Here is a 15615-nt window from a genome sequence, read left to right as displayed (position 1 = left end):
TGTGGTCTCCTCCGGGGCAGGCGGGAATCGAACTCATGCGGAAGTGGCTTTAGCTTCTCAGTGCAGTGCTTTAACCTGCTGCGCCACCAGGGAGGGCCAATTCTTTATGTCTTTTAACCAAAGTTTGTAGACAGTTCGGGATTTATTTTCTAATAAAATATAGTAACTGTGAAAAGAAAATAGTAATAGAATCTTAGTGTGTGCACATTTTATGGACATAGAAAGTTCTATGTGATAAGCGTTTTCATGTGGTAGATACAGATATTTGCAAGGGCGGAACAATAGTAATTATTTTTAAACTTGTTAATAAAACTAACCCATAGAAAAATCTGCCAATAACTACTAAGCATTTCACATTTTATTCATGTAACCTTCTCAACAAATAAGTGTAAGTTCTTGTCAGACAGTCTGACTTCATACTTTGTCCTCTCAACATTATTTCTTTTGTCCTAAGTAGTCTCTGGAAGTTGATACCTGGCTGAAGTTTTTGAATAAATATTCATTACTGTATCATTTAGCCCTGATGCACCAAAAGGGATTAGTTTCTCCTTCTGTGTTATTCTCTGAATTATTAACCAAGTAGTAGATTCCAAAGGAAATTGCAGTGTTCCTGTGATCTGTTCTCCTAGAACCTCTGTTGCCTGCTACTTGAGGGTGTTCTTCTTTCTAATCTTTTTTTTAAAGATTTACTTATCTATGTATACAAGCTGGGGTGTAGGCCAGAATTTTAGGAAGTGAAAGAATTCACCAGAGACGGTGGGGAGCAGAACAGGCAGATCTGCTGAGATGCACTGCTGAGGGGAGCAGTGGGAGAGACAGGAGAGGTCTGCTGTGCCATGTGAGTCAGATTCTCTGGCAGGGATCAAACTCTTGTGCCACAATGACAGCGGATTGCTTCATAGAGCTGCGACTTAACCCCATTCGCCACCAGGGATACCCCCCAAGGGCATTCTTATTTCCAGGACTCACCAACCAGCTTGTACAGTTGTTTCCAAATCAGCCTCTGGGTTAACAGTGTATGCTAAGAAATTCTTTCTCCCTTTTTTGCTAACAGGTACCATTTATTCCTTCTAAGTCTTTTGAATCTCTGCTGTTTTCCAAACCAGCTGCTGTTGTGATGACATATCTAAGTCACCTAAGTATTCAATCTGGATTTATTAATATTCAGTTTTCTCTCCTATCTAAAGTTTAGTTCTTCCTCTACAGTTGTTTTTACAAAACATGACATCTTTACAGTTGAGTTAGCTTGGTTTTCTCTTGTCCCTCTGTAAGTGTGCCCAAAGGATTGGCTTTTCCCTTTTTTTTTTTTTTTTTTAAGATTTATTTATTTATGCTACAGAACTTGGGTACAGGCCAGAGGTGTGGTGGGTGAGAGGATTCACCAGAGACAGAGTCGGGAGCAGAACAGGCAGATTGACAAAATATACTGCTGAGGGGAGCAGCGGGTAGGTCAGGAGGGGTCTGCCACACACTGGCCGGGGATCGAACTCGTGCTGCAGTGGCTTCTGAGAGCTTCATAATGCGGTGCTTTAACCTGTTGTGCCACCAGAGAAACCCCAACTTTTCCCTTTTTATTTTCACTGTGACTACCCCAGATAACCACTTTTTCCTATGCCTAACTACTGCTAACCTTAATTTTTCTAATTTGTCCACTTTTGGTTCACACTCTTTGTTTTCTGCCTCTTTCATATTTTAAAATGATTCAGAAGAGCTCAGTGAAGATATGCTGACTTTACATTCATTGCTTATTTATCACAGAAATTCTGTGGTTCTGTTCTAAGACATGTTTATCATGAAGCCATACCATCATGAAGCCATACCATTTTATCATGAAGCCATACCTGTTTTCCCTTACCTTCCGTTTGTATCACTGCTTTCCTCAGCGCTAGAAACCTGTTGAGCTGCATTCGTTGTGTCCTCTTTTGTGGTGCTTCTCATTCCACTAGGTTATTTAGAAGTGATTCAAAGTTTGCATGGCTTCTACATCCAACCCGTTTTACCCTTGTTGATAAGAATTTGGAAGAATTAGCACCTGTATAAATGATGATTTTTAATCTTTCTCTTTCCAAAGGTGATCTTTTTAATTGGTGAATGATTTCCACATGAGTTGCATTTTGTTACCTCTGCATTTCAACTTGGGGATCTGTCTCTACCAGAGGCTAATACAAAAGAACAGCAGTTTCCTTAAACATCTAAACCACTCTTTAAAAATGCACATGTAAAATGCAACTCAAATTTACCTTCTTTGTGGAGAGAAGAAAGTGTTTCAATATTTTATGGTTAGTGAGAAATGCTCAGTTTTATTCGATAGCACCTTGCAAAATCATATAGTGCCAAATTGTTCAGCTTGACACAGGCATTCTTAAACCCTCACTTTTTTTGTTCCCCATATATACTTCTTCTGTCATTCTTTATTTCTGTGCAGTATTTGATTTCTCCCCTCAGGTGTAGTCCCTGCAGTTGTTCCACCACCACAGCATTCATGAGCCATCACCATAGTCCTTGGTGCTCTTCCTTCGCATGTTTTGGCCCTTCTTCCTCCCTTCCATCCCCACCGCATATTCTTCAGATCTGTGGTCAGCTTAAAAGTTTTGTCTTTTTCCTGTTTCTTTGCTTGATGTCCCTATAAGTGTAGCCATCTGATATTTTTCTTTCTCTTTTAGATTTTGCTTAGCATAATCCTTTAAAGCTCCATCCATGTTCCTGCAAATGGCATGCATTTATCTCTTTTTGATCATTGAGTAGTATTCCATTGTGTACATACCACATCTTGATCCACACATTTGTGTGAGGACATATATTGGCTATTGTAAATAATGCTGTGGTAAACACCGGAGTGCATCTTTCCTTTTGAATTAGTGTTTTTCTGTCCTTTGGGTAGATTCCTTGGAATGGAATCACCATTTTTGAGGACCCTCCACACAACTTTCCATCGTGGCATGACCAGTTTGCATCCCCACCAGCAATGTAAGAGTAAACACACACATTCTTAAGAGGTGTTAACTTGTACAAAGTTCAAATAACAAAAAGATATATAAAGTGAAGGTCCACAGCTCCTTCAGTCCCAGAGGCTCCACGGTTGGTTGGTTGTGTCCTTGCACTGAAAGGCTTACTTTGTTTCCTTTCTGTATTCACCTTTTCCAGTCCCCTTTATAATTTTGTCAGCAGTTCATATTATTTATTCTCTAGAGGGACAAGTATAGTTACAGTCTTCTGAATGTTTGCGGTTCGTTACTTCATCAGGAACAAGTAAGTAGAGATGCTGGAGAACTCAGCACAACCGAATTAGAAGACTCCAGCTGCAGTGAGGCTGAACTCCCACACGGTGACTCTGAGCAGCTCCAAGGCGGGGACTCTGTCTCATTGACAGAAGTTGGCACTGGAGACGAGGACGACAGTGAGTATGAGGACTGTCAGGAGGAAGAGGAGGAAGATTGGCAGACATGTTCAGAAGAGGACAGCAACCCTGATGGAGAGACCTGTAGCCAGGACTGTGCAGAAAACTGCACTGTGGCTTCGGAGGGTCAGAGCAGGGAAATCCCGCAGAAGAGAAAGACACACAATTTCAGCCACCTGGTATCAAAGCAGGAATTATTGGAGATCTTCAAAGAGCTGCACACTGGAAAGAAGGCAAGAGATGGGCAGCTTACTGTCGGACTGGTAAGATGAAATATGTCCTAAAAGTGTCTGCACTTCCGGATCTTTATTTCCCATCCATTGTTACCTGCACTGGGACCCAGAGGCCAATCAGGTGTCTGGCATCATAAGGAACACTATCACATCTTGTCGCCACTTGGTACCTAGAAGTAGGCAGTGTGACAGGCAAAGTACAACTTGAAAGAGTGAATTTTCTCAAGACTTGATACAGGTCCAAACAGTGCAGTAGCCCAAGGCAGCAGCAGCCGCAGCCCACTCAGAGAGCCGTGAGTGTTAGGAGAGGAGCCACTTCAACACCCCGGAGTAGGTCATTGTAGGGCAGTCTGTAGTGAGGGGTGGCAGCATCTACAGTTCTCTCCTCCCCAGCGGTATGTAGACCAATAGCAATGTATCATACAATCAAGGTACATACATGAGTCCTTACAATGGTAATGAGCAGTTGTCTGAAATTTATGTAAGAAGTTACACTTTGAAGTGCAGTCATGCATCACTCAACAATCGAAATACCTTCTGAGAAGTCTGTTATTATGTGATTTCATTATTGTGAAGACACCGCAGCGTATAATTAACAGACCTCGGTGGTACGGCCTGCTGCACACGTGGGCATGTGGTGGAGCTGTTGGGACCATCCTGTAATTGGTCCCTTATTGAACACCATTGACACGTGACTGTAGGTGAGGTCTTGACAGGTGACAAGGGAAGGGCATTCTAGACTAACAAGTTAATGTTTGAACAAAGCCTTGAGGATGATAAAGTGATGGAGATGGCTGAAGTTTGAAGAGTGGTAGAATTAAAATCAGAATGGTGAAAGTCAGTTGTGATGCTTACAACTGCGATGGGAAGTTTGGGATTTTATATTCATGTTGATGGAGGATTCTTCTAACCACGTAAGAGAAGAAGTTGGATGTGGAGTCATGGGGGGAAAACCTGAGAAAAAGCAGTGGAACAAGGGTGGTGTGATGTGAGCAAAAAGTTTGCTTGCCATTTTATTTGAGAACATCATCTGCTCTTTATATACTGTTCTAAGGCAACATGAAATTTTAGATTTATTGATAGTGAGGGGAGGGTAGACAGAAGAGAGAGTGGATATTGGCTCACCATGAACCCAAGCGTAATTGAAGAGGTTTAGTAGCTTGTTAACCCAGATCAAGGGATTGTGCCATTTTAAATTTTTAGCTAGCAAGACAGAAACTTGCTAATGCTAGTATAATTAAAAATAACTTTGGTGGGATTAAAATATCTGTGATACTCAGCTTGACCCATAGTGTGGGAGCTAGGGTGGAAACAGTGAAATGCCTGTAGACAGGGCAGTAGGTAGCATCTACTGTTACAGCAAAACCTGTGAAAAGAAAATGTGCTTGGCTTGACTTTCATCATCAGAGAAATATAAATACACCTATAGCAGAGAGGGAGGAAGCATCTTGACGGTAAACAGCATCTACTTCACATATTCTTCTGCAGCAACTACATACACTTATGCAAGTGTTACCACTATGTATGGAATACCTTTGGGTCTTCGATAGCTGTCATGTTTGACTGTTAACTTCTGGGTCTCTTCTAGGTGGGTTACCCAAATGTCGGTAAGAGTTCAACAATCAACACTATCATGGGCAACAAGAAAGTATCTGTGTCTGCCACACCTGGTCACACCAAACATTTTCAGGTATTTCTATAGCTCTGGCCTCTATATCCCCTCCTCAGCCCCTTTGAGTATTTTATGAAGCCCTATGCTCCATGTGCCCTCCATCAACCTCTTGGCTTGTCTTTCAGACTCTCTATGTGGAACCTGGCCTCTGCTTATGTGACTGCCCCGGCCTGGTGATGCCATCCTTTGTCTCTACCAAGGCAGAGATGACTTGCAATGGAATCCTCCCAATTGACCAGATGAGAGATCATGTACCACCTATATCATTAATATCCTTTCTGCTTTGCAAAGATTCTGGTTTGTTTTAGACTTTGCCTTGCGTTTATGTATTAAAGGCTGATTACAAGTCTCAAATGCTAGTCATCTATCCAGATGTACACACAGTGGCATCAGGACTTCTGTCCTAAGTGCAACAGTGTAGTCTGATAGAATGCAATAGCTCGGTGTAGAACTCAACACCCACCCACCGACACCCCCCTTTGTAAACCTGTTTGCTTCCGTAGTCTCACTTTGCTCTTTGAGTGACCTTGAGAAACTTGCTTTAACCTAGAAGCTTTCCTGTTCTATAAAACAGGGTTAATAATAGCTACTTCACAGTTGATTGTGAGAATTAAATCTTAAGCTATTATTTATTGGACACTTGCTGTGTACTTTGCTAAACCACTTAACCATGTAATATCTAATTCCTGAAACAACCCTTGAGGTAGATACCACTATTATTCTCATTTCCTCAAACTTGAGGAAACTGAGGCAGAGAGATGTTAAATAATTGACCTAAGACCCCATCGTAAGTCAGCAGAGAGGAATTCTGCCTCTTAGCAGCATACCGAGCCAAAGTACATGAAACCTATAGGACTGGCATGAAAAACTACTCAGTGATCTGTTAAGAGCTGTGCAGAGTAGGATTTTAATCTACTTAACTAACAAGTTAGTCTGTTACTATTTAGTGGGTACAGGCAGATGCCAAAAACTCCATGAAAGTGGTACACTGATCGGTTTATAAAAAGAGGAAAATTCCTAGCCCTGCATCATTCTTGGCAAAATCCTTAAAGACTACACTTAAGGCCACAGTTTTTGGTTTACCCCAATATATATATATTTCCTCTTATGAGGAATAATGAGTAAGAATTTATTTATCAGGATAAATAAATATGATTAGAGTGCTAATATAAAATACTACTCAGTATTAAAAAGAGTTCGTGAATCCACCTGTAGCAATCTAGGTAAACCTCAGAACAACATATATACAGGATGACACATTTTTGAAAATATTTCATCACCCAAAACAATGCTTTATATTAATAGGGACATATGAATGTAAAAGAATGCAGAATGGTCTGAAGGTGCCCTACAATCTGCTCACCTGCGCTGGTAGGTTGGAGCTGGTATAATAGAAAAGGTTGAATTTTTACCTCAGTTCTTAATAGGTAATATAATCGTTGGAGACATGGGTGTTATGTATGTTTTACTTTACCTATAAATTAATGATTAGATGTGTGCTATACAGTCACTTGGATTGAGTTCTGTGGGATATAAATATGAAACAAGACCTGGATCCTGCCTTTTCTCAATTCATTCTGGACATTCAGGACATGGCCATGAAAAAGTGGTACAAGATAGAAGGTGTTAGGTGGCTTAAGAAATACCTGTGAGTGATTAGACAAGGAGGGAAAAATGATCCCACCTTGCATGCCTGTATGGTCTAGGAAAAAGATTGAGTTTCACCTCTGACTTGCTGAAATTTTTTTTTTTTTTAAGATTTATTTATTTATACAGAACGAGGTACAGGCCAGAGATGCGGAGGGTGAGAGGATTCACCAGAGACAGAGTGGGGAGCAGAACAGGCAGATCGAACAAGTACACTGCTGAGGGGAGCAGCGGGCGGGCCAGGGGAGGTCTGCCATGCCATGTGGATCTCCTCCAGGGCTGGCAGGGATCGAACTCATGCGGAAGTGGCCTTAAACTTCTTAGTGCAGTGCTTTAACCCGCTGCGCCACCAGGGAGGGCCCTGACTTACTGAAATTTTAAAAGTGCTTTTCAAGGCAAAATGTATCATTAAGACCTATTTCAAAGGTAATGTTTTAATATTAAAATGATTTCATTTATTTAAAAGAGAAAATTATTTTATTTAAAAGAGAAAAAATTTATATATGTATTTCTGAGAGGACAGAGAAGGTATTGTCATAGATGTGCTGAGGTACCATGTTCTTAAAAGCATGTGTCAGATGTCATGGGAGTACAGGCTCAACTTACAGTAATGAATTCCTTGACTAGCTTATGTTTGCCAGAATATTCCGAGACATGTTTTAGAGGCGACCTATGGCATTAGTATCATAAAGCCTAGAGAGGATGATGATCCCCATCGACCTCCAACATCAGAAGAACTGTTAACAGCTTATGGATGTAAGTTGTGATTTATTTTAAAACATAAACAAAAAAATAATAATATAGTTAATGAGAAGATTATTCGTGCAAAGATAAAATTTATAATTTTTCATTGGTATTTTCCGTGTCATCTTTCAGGGTTGGTGTTTTTATTGCCTCTGTTGGCTTTATCTACACTGTGGCCTCTGGGTAACTGAATTGGTGGTGATTTGAGAGTACAACAGTAAGGGGGGGGGGCTGACTACTACTGGAGTGGTATTTTACACATGTTCAGTGTTTTTAGAGTTAGAGACGATGGTGATTTGTACCCTTTGGTTCTGCTTCAGGTCTGCCCTTTCCTAGTCTTCATCAGAGCAGGCAAGGGTTAGTTAGGAGGGGAGCGTCAGATGGGAAAACCCTCAGATGGTGATAGTAGAACTTGGTAAAGATAAAGAACATAAAATATCCTTCTCAACCTCGTGTGACATGAAAGTGAGTCTGCAATCTTCCACTTGAGTTTACCTCAGTTCTACTTTGTCTTTTGTATCTCCAGTCTGCTGTGATTTTATTTGCTTTCAAGCAAACTTAAAAGGTGGTCTGGAGGAACTGTTTGTTGCCGAGACATTGCTGAGTAATTTATTTCTTTTGTGTTTCTTTAAATAGTAGTGAAATTGAGCATCTATTTATTGGCTGTTAATATTTCTTCTGGGAATCAACCTTATGTGCATTACTTTTGTCTTGATGACTTGTAGTAGCCCTGCATTGCATGTGCCACAAATACTGTTCCCAGTGTTTGTGTATAATTTCTTTAGCCCTAGAGGTTAAAAATTTTAAGACCTTCCCCGCCCCCCTGCCTTTTTTTTTTAAAAACTTGATTGGATTTGGCATTTTCCTTAGGAATGCCTTCCCTATCCCAAAAGACAAAACTATTTCCTATAACACTTTTTTTTTTAACCTTTAGATTTTTGATCTGCTTAAATATATTTATGTGTATGATGTGCACTAAGGTCCTAACTATTTTCTTTTAAACTGAAGGCATCACCTCACAGATAGTACATGAAAGAGCAGACTTTTGAACCCAGACTTCTGGCCAGAGCCCACATTTTTTAACCACTGTTTCCTGCTGTTTCTTTCTCAAGTGAGTTAGTGGTAAAAGGATCTGTGTTATATGCTAGGGAAACTAGAAAAGATATAACAATATCAGGCCTCCCCTGGTGGCACAACGGATTAGGATGGTTGTTAGGGTACTAGGTACAATATAGTCTCTTCTTCTGGATTATAAATGTCCTTATAATGTTAACCAAAATATCTTCAATAATAGCAAGTGATTTTTTTGTTGTTGAAGATAGGAATGAAGATACCTAATCAGTGTTTTTGCAAAATATTTTCTTCCCACAGGTATGCGAGGATTCATGACCACACACGGGCAGCCAGACCAGCCTCGATCTGCACGCTATATCCTGAAGGACTACGTCACGGTCAGTGAGTGCCACTCCCTGTTCTTGAATTGGTAGGGCTTTCTCCATGCAGTGCGTTCTTAGGTCATGGTAGCCTGCTAAGCTATAAAGGAGGAATTTTCTCTTTGAGATTGGGTTATAACTAGAGTTAAGATTCTTTCTCCAGAGAAGTTAACCTCGTATAAATCATAGAAATTACTGACAGTGAAAAAGCAGAGATGAAGATCTCTGAATACCTGTTACCAGGAGAGTAATAAATGTGTGCCTCCTGTTTTCCATTGCCTGGATCCCTTTGCTTGTTTCTGTTACAACTGTTGCAGTTTTATATACCTGTTTATATTTTCTGTCTCCCTATACTAACCTAGCAACAACAATAATAGCAACATATATTCAAAGCTAGCACTGCTAGAAATAGTTCTAAATGTTTTGTTTGTATTATCTCATTAAAAATACACACGTCTATGATGGTGTTATTCTTAATATAGTACAGATGAGAATGTGCTAAGTTTGGGGGTTTTCTTATCACTAAAATAGGAAGTATAGTACCTCCTATAAAATTATTATGGGAAATAAATACGAACAGCTTATGTGGAGATAATGTGTACACACACATCACTAAACTCAATACCTGGCATTTTTTATGTATTAAGTTTAGTTCTTTCAACAAACAAATACAGGATCCTAGTAATAACTGGTTGTGAGTATTTGGCTTTCTTCCCTTTTCAGTAACACATCAGTGGAGTACTTGGAATATAAAAATAAAAATGAGCTGCTGTATTCTCTTGCCTTAAGGTCAAAAAGAAAGTATTTAATAGAACATTTGAATGGATAAGTTATGTGTTCTCTTATCGTTTGCAAAAATGAGTTAGAGCAATTACAGTTTTCAACTGGTGGAAAAGAGGGAAATTTGCATCCAGAGGACAATTGGAACGACTCTGATATCCCCATTAGTCCAATTGTGTCCTGGTTTTTATTTTGCAAAATATTTTATCTTAAGTATAATCATGTAAGTATAGTGAAAAATACCTTAGAAATGCAAAGTAAAAAGCACCAAGAAGAAAGAGATTTCATTCTAGTCAGAAAGGCTCTTGGAGGGGATAGAGATCTCTAGAATACTCTGTCATCCTCAGTGTAATAAGACTTTTCAGTTTTAGCTGACCAAAATTCAAGTCAGTGGGTTCATCAGAATGCAGAAAGCTCCCACTGGAAGGCACCTGGTTGGAGATGTCCCCGCTGAGGCTTTTTTCCCCCTAGGATAATACAGATGACCCTTATGCTGTCTCTTCCCATTCACATTGTCTCTGTAGGGTAAACTGCTGTACTGTCATCCTCCCCCCGGAAGAGATCCCGTGACCTTTCAGTATCAACACCAACGACTCCTAGAGAGCAAAGTGAAGGGTGGTGAACTAAAAATACAACCAGGTGGAAATAAAAATGTAAAACAGATTGAAAATGTAGTTGACAAAACTTTTTTTCATCAGGTAAGTTTTCAAGTTTCTTTTTAACTTTTGTTCCAAGACATTTCATACAACAGTTTTATTGAGCTACCATTCACATACCCTAAAATACACCCTTTTAAAAGTACAATTCAATGTAGTGTATTCAGAGTTGTGTAACCATTACCACTAATTTTAGATCATTTAATCGCTCCAGAAAGACACACTGTTCCTATCAGCAGTTGCTCCCCATCCTACTCTTCCCCCAGACATTGCCAACCACTAATCTGATTTATATATAGATTTGCCTCATCTGGGCATCTCATATACATGGAATCATACATAGATTATGTGGCCTTTTGTGACTGGCTCCTTTAACTTAGCACACTGTCATCGAGATTCATGTGTGGTATCATCGCATTATTCCTTTTATTACTGTATATTTCAGTATATACTACATTTTATTTTTCCACTGGTTGTGCTTTATGGCTATCAATCATTGGTTAAGAACATGTGCTGATTTTTCTGTGGCCGTATATTTTCAGTTCTCTTGGGAATATACTTGGGAGTGGAGTATAGTTGCTGGGTCAGATGGTAACTCCACGTTTAATTTTTGAGATACTTCCAGACTTTTCAGTGTCTACCGTTTTACATCCCCAGCAGCAATGCATGAAGGCTCTAATTTTTCCAGATCCTTGCCAGTATTTTTTTGTTTTATTAAAATTTTAGCCATCCTATTATAAAAAAATTTTTTAGCCATCCTAACATGTGGATGTGGTAGCTCATAATTGTTTTCCAACTTTAATAACACGTAACTGACGTGTCACTTTCTAAGTTTTCAGCTGCTGGTTTGATTTCCATATTGTGAAATGATCATCATGTTAGATTTAGGTGACAGCCATCATCCTTTATAGACAGAATATGTAGAAAAGAGAAACATTTCTCCTTGTAATGAAGCCTCATAGGATTTCCTCCCTTGACAGCTTTCCTAAATGTCCTGTGGCAGCTTAAGCTATAGTCACACTGTAAGTTATATCCCTAGCACATAACAGTCACTGAGGGCAAGAGTAGGGCAGTGTGCTTTTACAATCATATTCTTTATAATGCATCAGGTCAGTTTCAGCCTCTCATTTCGTTAATATATTTTGATTCAGGCCAAGTGGATATTATCCCCATTTTATCATTGAGGACATTGAGGCTCAAGGAAGCTGAGTCACTTAATCCAAGGGCATTTGTTTAAGACGGCAAAGCAAGGATAGAAATTAGATTGTTGTGGCTCCTCATTTGAATTTTTCTGAGTCTGCACCAATATTTAAAATCAAATTTACCGGTATGCAGAAAGAACATAAGGTTTTTTTGTAGACTTACTGCTATCCTGCAGGACACAGGTTTACAATAGCTCTTTTGAGCACTTTCTGTGTACCAGGTGCAATGCAAGGAACATCAGAATGAATGAGACACAATTCTTGATTGCAGCAGGAGTCCCATTCTCGCAAAAGGTAGATGGGCAAGCTAAAAAATGACATACTTGACCTAGAACAGACAGAAATACAGACATGATTCAAGAGGTCTGGTAGAAATGTGGACATTGGATTAGTACAGTCAGTCTTTCAGTGGTCCAGTGGAAGGTTCTGGACACCTGGGTTTGAACAGTGAGGGTGGAGAGGAGAGAAGGGAATAGGTGAGCAAAAGTCTAGAGACTAAAATCAACAGACTAAAAACAGTGACTGATTATATGTGGCAGATGAAGAAGCCAAAGAAAGAGTGCGCGCTATCTTGGCAGCTGCGCAGATTCTTATCCCACTAACCAAAATAAAAAGTGAAAAGTCAGTTTTTTAACTAATTTTGGATTGAGACAAATTGAGTTTTGATGTCAAGATAGAGATTTCCAGAAATAGCTGCTATTATGAGTTTAGTTATAAATGGCATTTGAAGTTTGAGATTAAACAGAGTTAAAGGGGAAGAAAGAGTCAGAGAAAGAGAATGCTGAGAATTGTATAGTTTCAGGAGAAGAGAAAGGACCAGTGAAAGAGATGGGAACCCATCATGTGATTTTATTTATCTTAATGTTCTTAAACAATACTGTGAAGAACCTCTAAAGGAGGCTGCCGAGATTTCAAATGTTTTATTTCCTAGGAAAATGTGAGAGCTTTGACCAAAGGAGTCCAGGCTGTGATGGGCTACAAGCCTGGCAGTGGCCCGGTGCCAGCACCTACTGTAGACTCTGAGAGCCGGACTGGGAAGCCATGGAAAAAACACGGCAACAGGAATAAAAAAGAAAAGAGCCGCAGACTCTACAAGCACCTGGATACATGAACTTAGGTTGTGCAGAAACAGCACCTGCATTGTACGTCTGGAGAAGAAAAGAAGCTGCTCATTGCCTGTGGTGCTGTAGGTGGGCGCTGCTCTCGTGCCTCACAGCCAGCCACCAGTGTCAAGACAGAGGCGCCCCTTAAAGCACCAAAAGCCTGGCCAGCATGGGCACTTCAGAGCCCCTGAGACCTAGAGAAGAATGAAAAATGCCTCCTCGTGTGTGAACATACACAGATGCTTACTAACTTGTAAGTTGGGGATTCTTTGAAAACATTAAAATCAAATTGCCACTAAGAGATGTTTTATTGGTTTGTGTAGATGCCTGCCATTTGGATAGTCCATGTTCTTGAAACAGTTTTGATTTGCTAAGAGATGGCTAGGATTCCAGATGGATTCTTTTGAATACATTATTTAGGCCAGTGATTCTCGATTCACACGTACACCCGCCACAGCACAATATGGCAGAAGGCTTTTGCGTGACCTTTGAAAATCACCTCAGTGTGAGCCATTGCCACAGGGTGAAGCTGTTTTTCTGTAGCTCACTCATTTGTGGAGACCCAGAGAGTGAGAAAAGAGGCGGTCAGTCAGCTAGTTTTTCTTTTAGGCATTGGGGTCCCTGATGTCTTCAGTATTTAACAACTGGCAAGGCTGAGAGTAGGGCAGTTTACCTTTGACAAACAGTCTTTTTAATATGATTGCTCCAGCCTCTCAGTTTATTTTTGTCTCCCTTTTTCTCTGAGCCTCATTATCCCCTTAACTGATCCTTGTTTCGGTTTGTGTCATAGCTATTTTTAGGAATCTAATAAAAGTTATAGACCCTTCCTCCAGAAAAATGCCACATACAGTTTGGCCAAGTTTATTAGAAGATTGACAGACCTCTCCGACCCATATTCATCCATGATACCAGTTCAGAAGCCTTGCTTTAACCATAAAATATTTTTGAAAATGTGTTGTATTGGAGAATTTTTTCCTTATACTTAAATTGATGTTTATTCACTAAACATTTATCAGCTACCTACTGAGTGGCAGGAAGGTCAGTCTAGAACATGACGAGAGCCTGAGTAGGGCCCTAAAGCAGGAGGAGGCAGAATGGAAGTCAGCAAGAGCCACATCCCACAGCACGTGGGAGACTGGAGGAATCCTGGCTGGCTTCTCAAAAGCTACAGGTAAACCAAGGAAGGTGAGGCACCAGATGTTGTTCTGCTTCCTTGAAATATCAGGTCAAAGGTTATTCAGTTCAAAGCTGAAGCTATTTTCAGATTGTGATCATTCATCTATAATGTCCTGCTTTCAGTCATTCCCTTTTATCTGAAGTGAGAAGTGAGGCAGTCTAAAAATCTTGTGAGACAAAAGAAACTGTTATTGTATGGGAACACACACTTTGGTCCATTCACTGCAGAACACTGGCGTCTGGCAGAAATTTTCCTAGTGGATAAACAAAGCACGCACTTTACATTGAGTTTTCTCTCGTGACAAAACATGACACTTTTTTAGACATTAAATATGCTTACATGCTTTCGATTTTTTTGTGACAATTCTGAGAAAATTTATATACCATGCAACTTGACATTACAAAGTGCATAGTTTGGTGATTCTGTGCATTCGAAGTTGTACAACAATCACCACAATTAGATTTATTTTATCACTCCAAGAAGAAATCCAGTACCTTTAACCATCAACTTTTCAACCCTCACAGCCATAAGCGATAACTATATATAGATGGAGTTGCATGTTATATGTAAGTGGCATCTATTACACTATTACAACCTTTTGTAACTGATTTTCACTTAGCCTAATGTCTGCAAGGTTAGTATGTTAACAGCATTTATCAGGACTTCATTACTTTTCATTGTCAGTAACGCCATTGAATGGATACACCACAAATTGTTTATTCATTAATGAGACATTTATTTGGGTTTTTGTTTGGGGGCTATTATGAGTAATGCCGCTATGACTAAGCTTGCATATGAGTATTTGTATAGACCTGGGTTTTCAGTTCTGGGTGTATACCTCGGGGTGGATTGCTATGCATTTAACCTTTGGAAGAACTGCTAGATGGTTTTTCAAAATGGCTACACCATTTTATATTTCCTACCAGTAGTGTATAGGGTTTTCATTTTTCCACATCCTTGTCCTTGTTACTGTCTTGGTTCAGCCATCCTAGCAGGTGTGAAGCAGTCACTCTGGTTTTGATTGGCATCCCCCCTGAGGACAAATGATGTTCAGCATCTTCACAGATCCTCAGTAGAGTGAGCTCCTTTTGCCCTCAGCTAAAACATCTTAGCTCACCCTTCATTGCTTTTCTCCCATATCTCTTTTCCACAACCTCACTTCTGCATGGAAATTGCTTCCCAAATCATCTAACTGAACCCGAGTCTTGTTAGAGTCTGAGGAATCCAAACCAGGACACCTTTGTTCCTGCCTGGGCTGTGTGTTACACATACCTCAGAATTTTTTTGTATTTCTCCCCTGGCAAAGGTTAGTACTTTGGGGGCCCTCCTGGTGACACAACAGGTAAGGACAAAGCACTGCAAGCTAGCTGCTGTTGCCTCATTGCGGGTTTTATCCCTGGCCCCAGAGGTGACCCAAATGGTGCAGCAGACCTCTCCTGACCAGCCCGCTGCTCCCCTCAGCAGTGCACTTCCTCAGCTGCCTATTCTGCTCCCCACTCTGTCTCTGGTGAATCTTCTCGCCACCCCTGCACCTCTGGCCTGTACCCCAGTTCTGTATGCATAAATAAATA

General features: G+C 40.2%; 1 protein-coding gene across 1 annotated transcript in view; it reads left to right on the top strand.

Annotated features, from left to right (window-relative positions):
* LSG1 (large 60S subunit nuclear export GTPase 1) overlaps nt 1–13155 on the top strand; it is a 22664-nt gene extending 9509 nt beyond the window's left edge. The window contains exons 8-14 of the mRNA XM_004675416.2: nt 3244–3660; nt 5219–5320; nt 5428–5571; nt 7582–7705; nt 9065–9144; nt 10431–10604; nt 12696–13155. Of these exons, the coding sequence (XP_004675473.1) occupies nt 3244–3660; nt 5219–5320; nt 5428–5571; nt 7582–7705; nt 9065–9144; nt 10431–10604; nt 12696–12875 (1221 nt within the window). The 3' untranslated portion in view covers nt 12876–13155. The remainder of the gene's footprint in view (nt 1–3243; nt 3661–5218; nt 5321–5427; nt 5572–7581; nt 7706–9064; nt 9145–10430; nt 10605–12695) is intronic.
* The last annotated feature ends 2460 nt before the right edge of the window (nt 13156–15615 follow it).

The sequence above is a fragment of the Condylura cristata genome, unplaced genomic scaffold (genome assembly GCF_000260355.1).
Source record: "Condylura cristata isolate star-nosed mole 26May11 unplaced genomic scaffold, ConCri1.0 scaffold00003, whole genome shotgun sequence".
Taxonomy (NCBI): domain Eukaryota; kingdom Metazoa; phylum Chordata; class Mammalia; order Eulipotyphla; family Talpidae; genus Condylura; species Condylura cristata.
The sequence above is the reverse complement of the archived record's forward strand: the minus strand, read 5'-3'. Positions and strand labels throughout refer to the sequence as shown.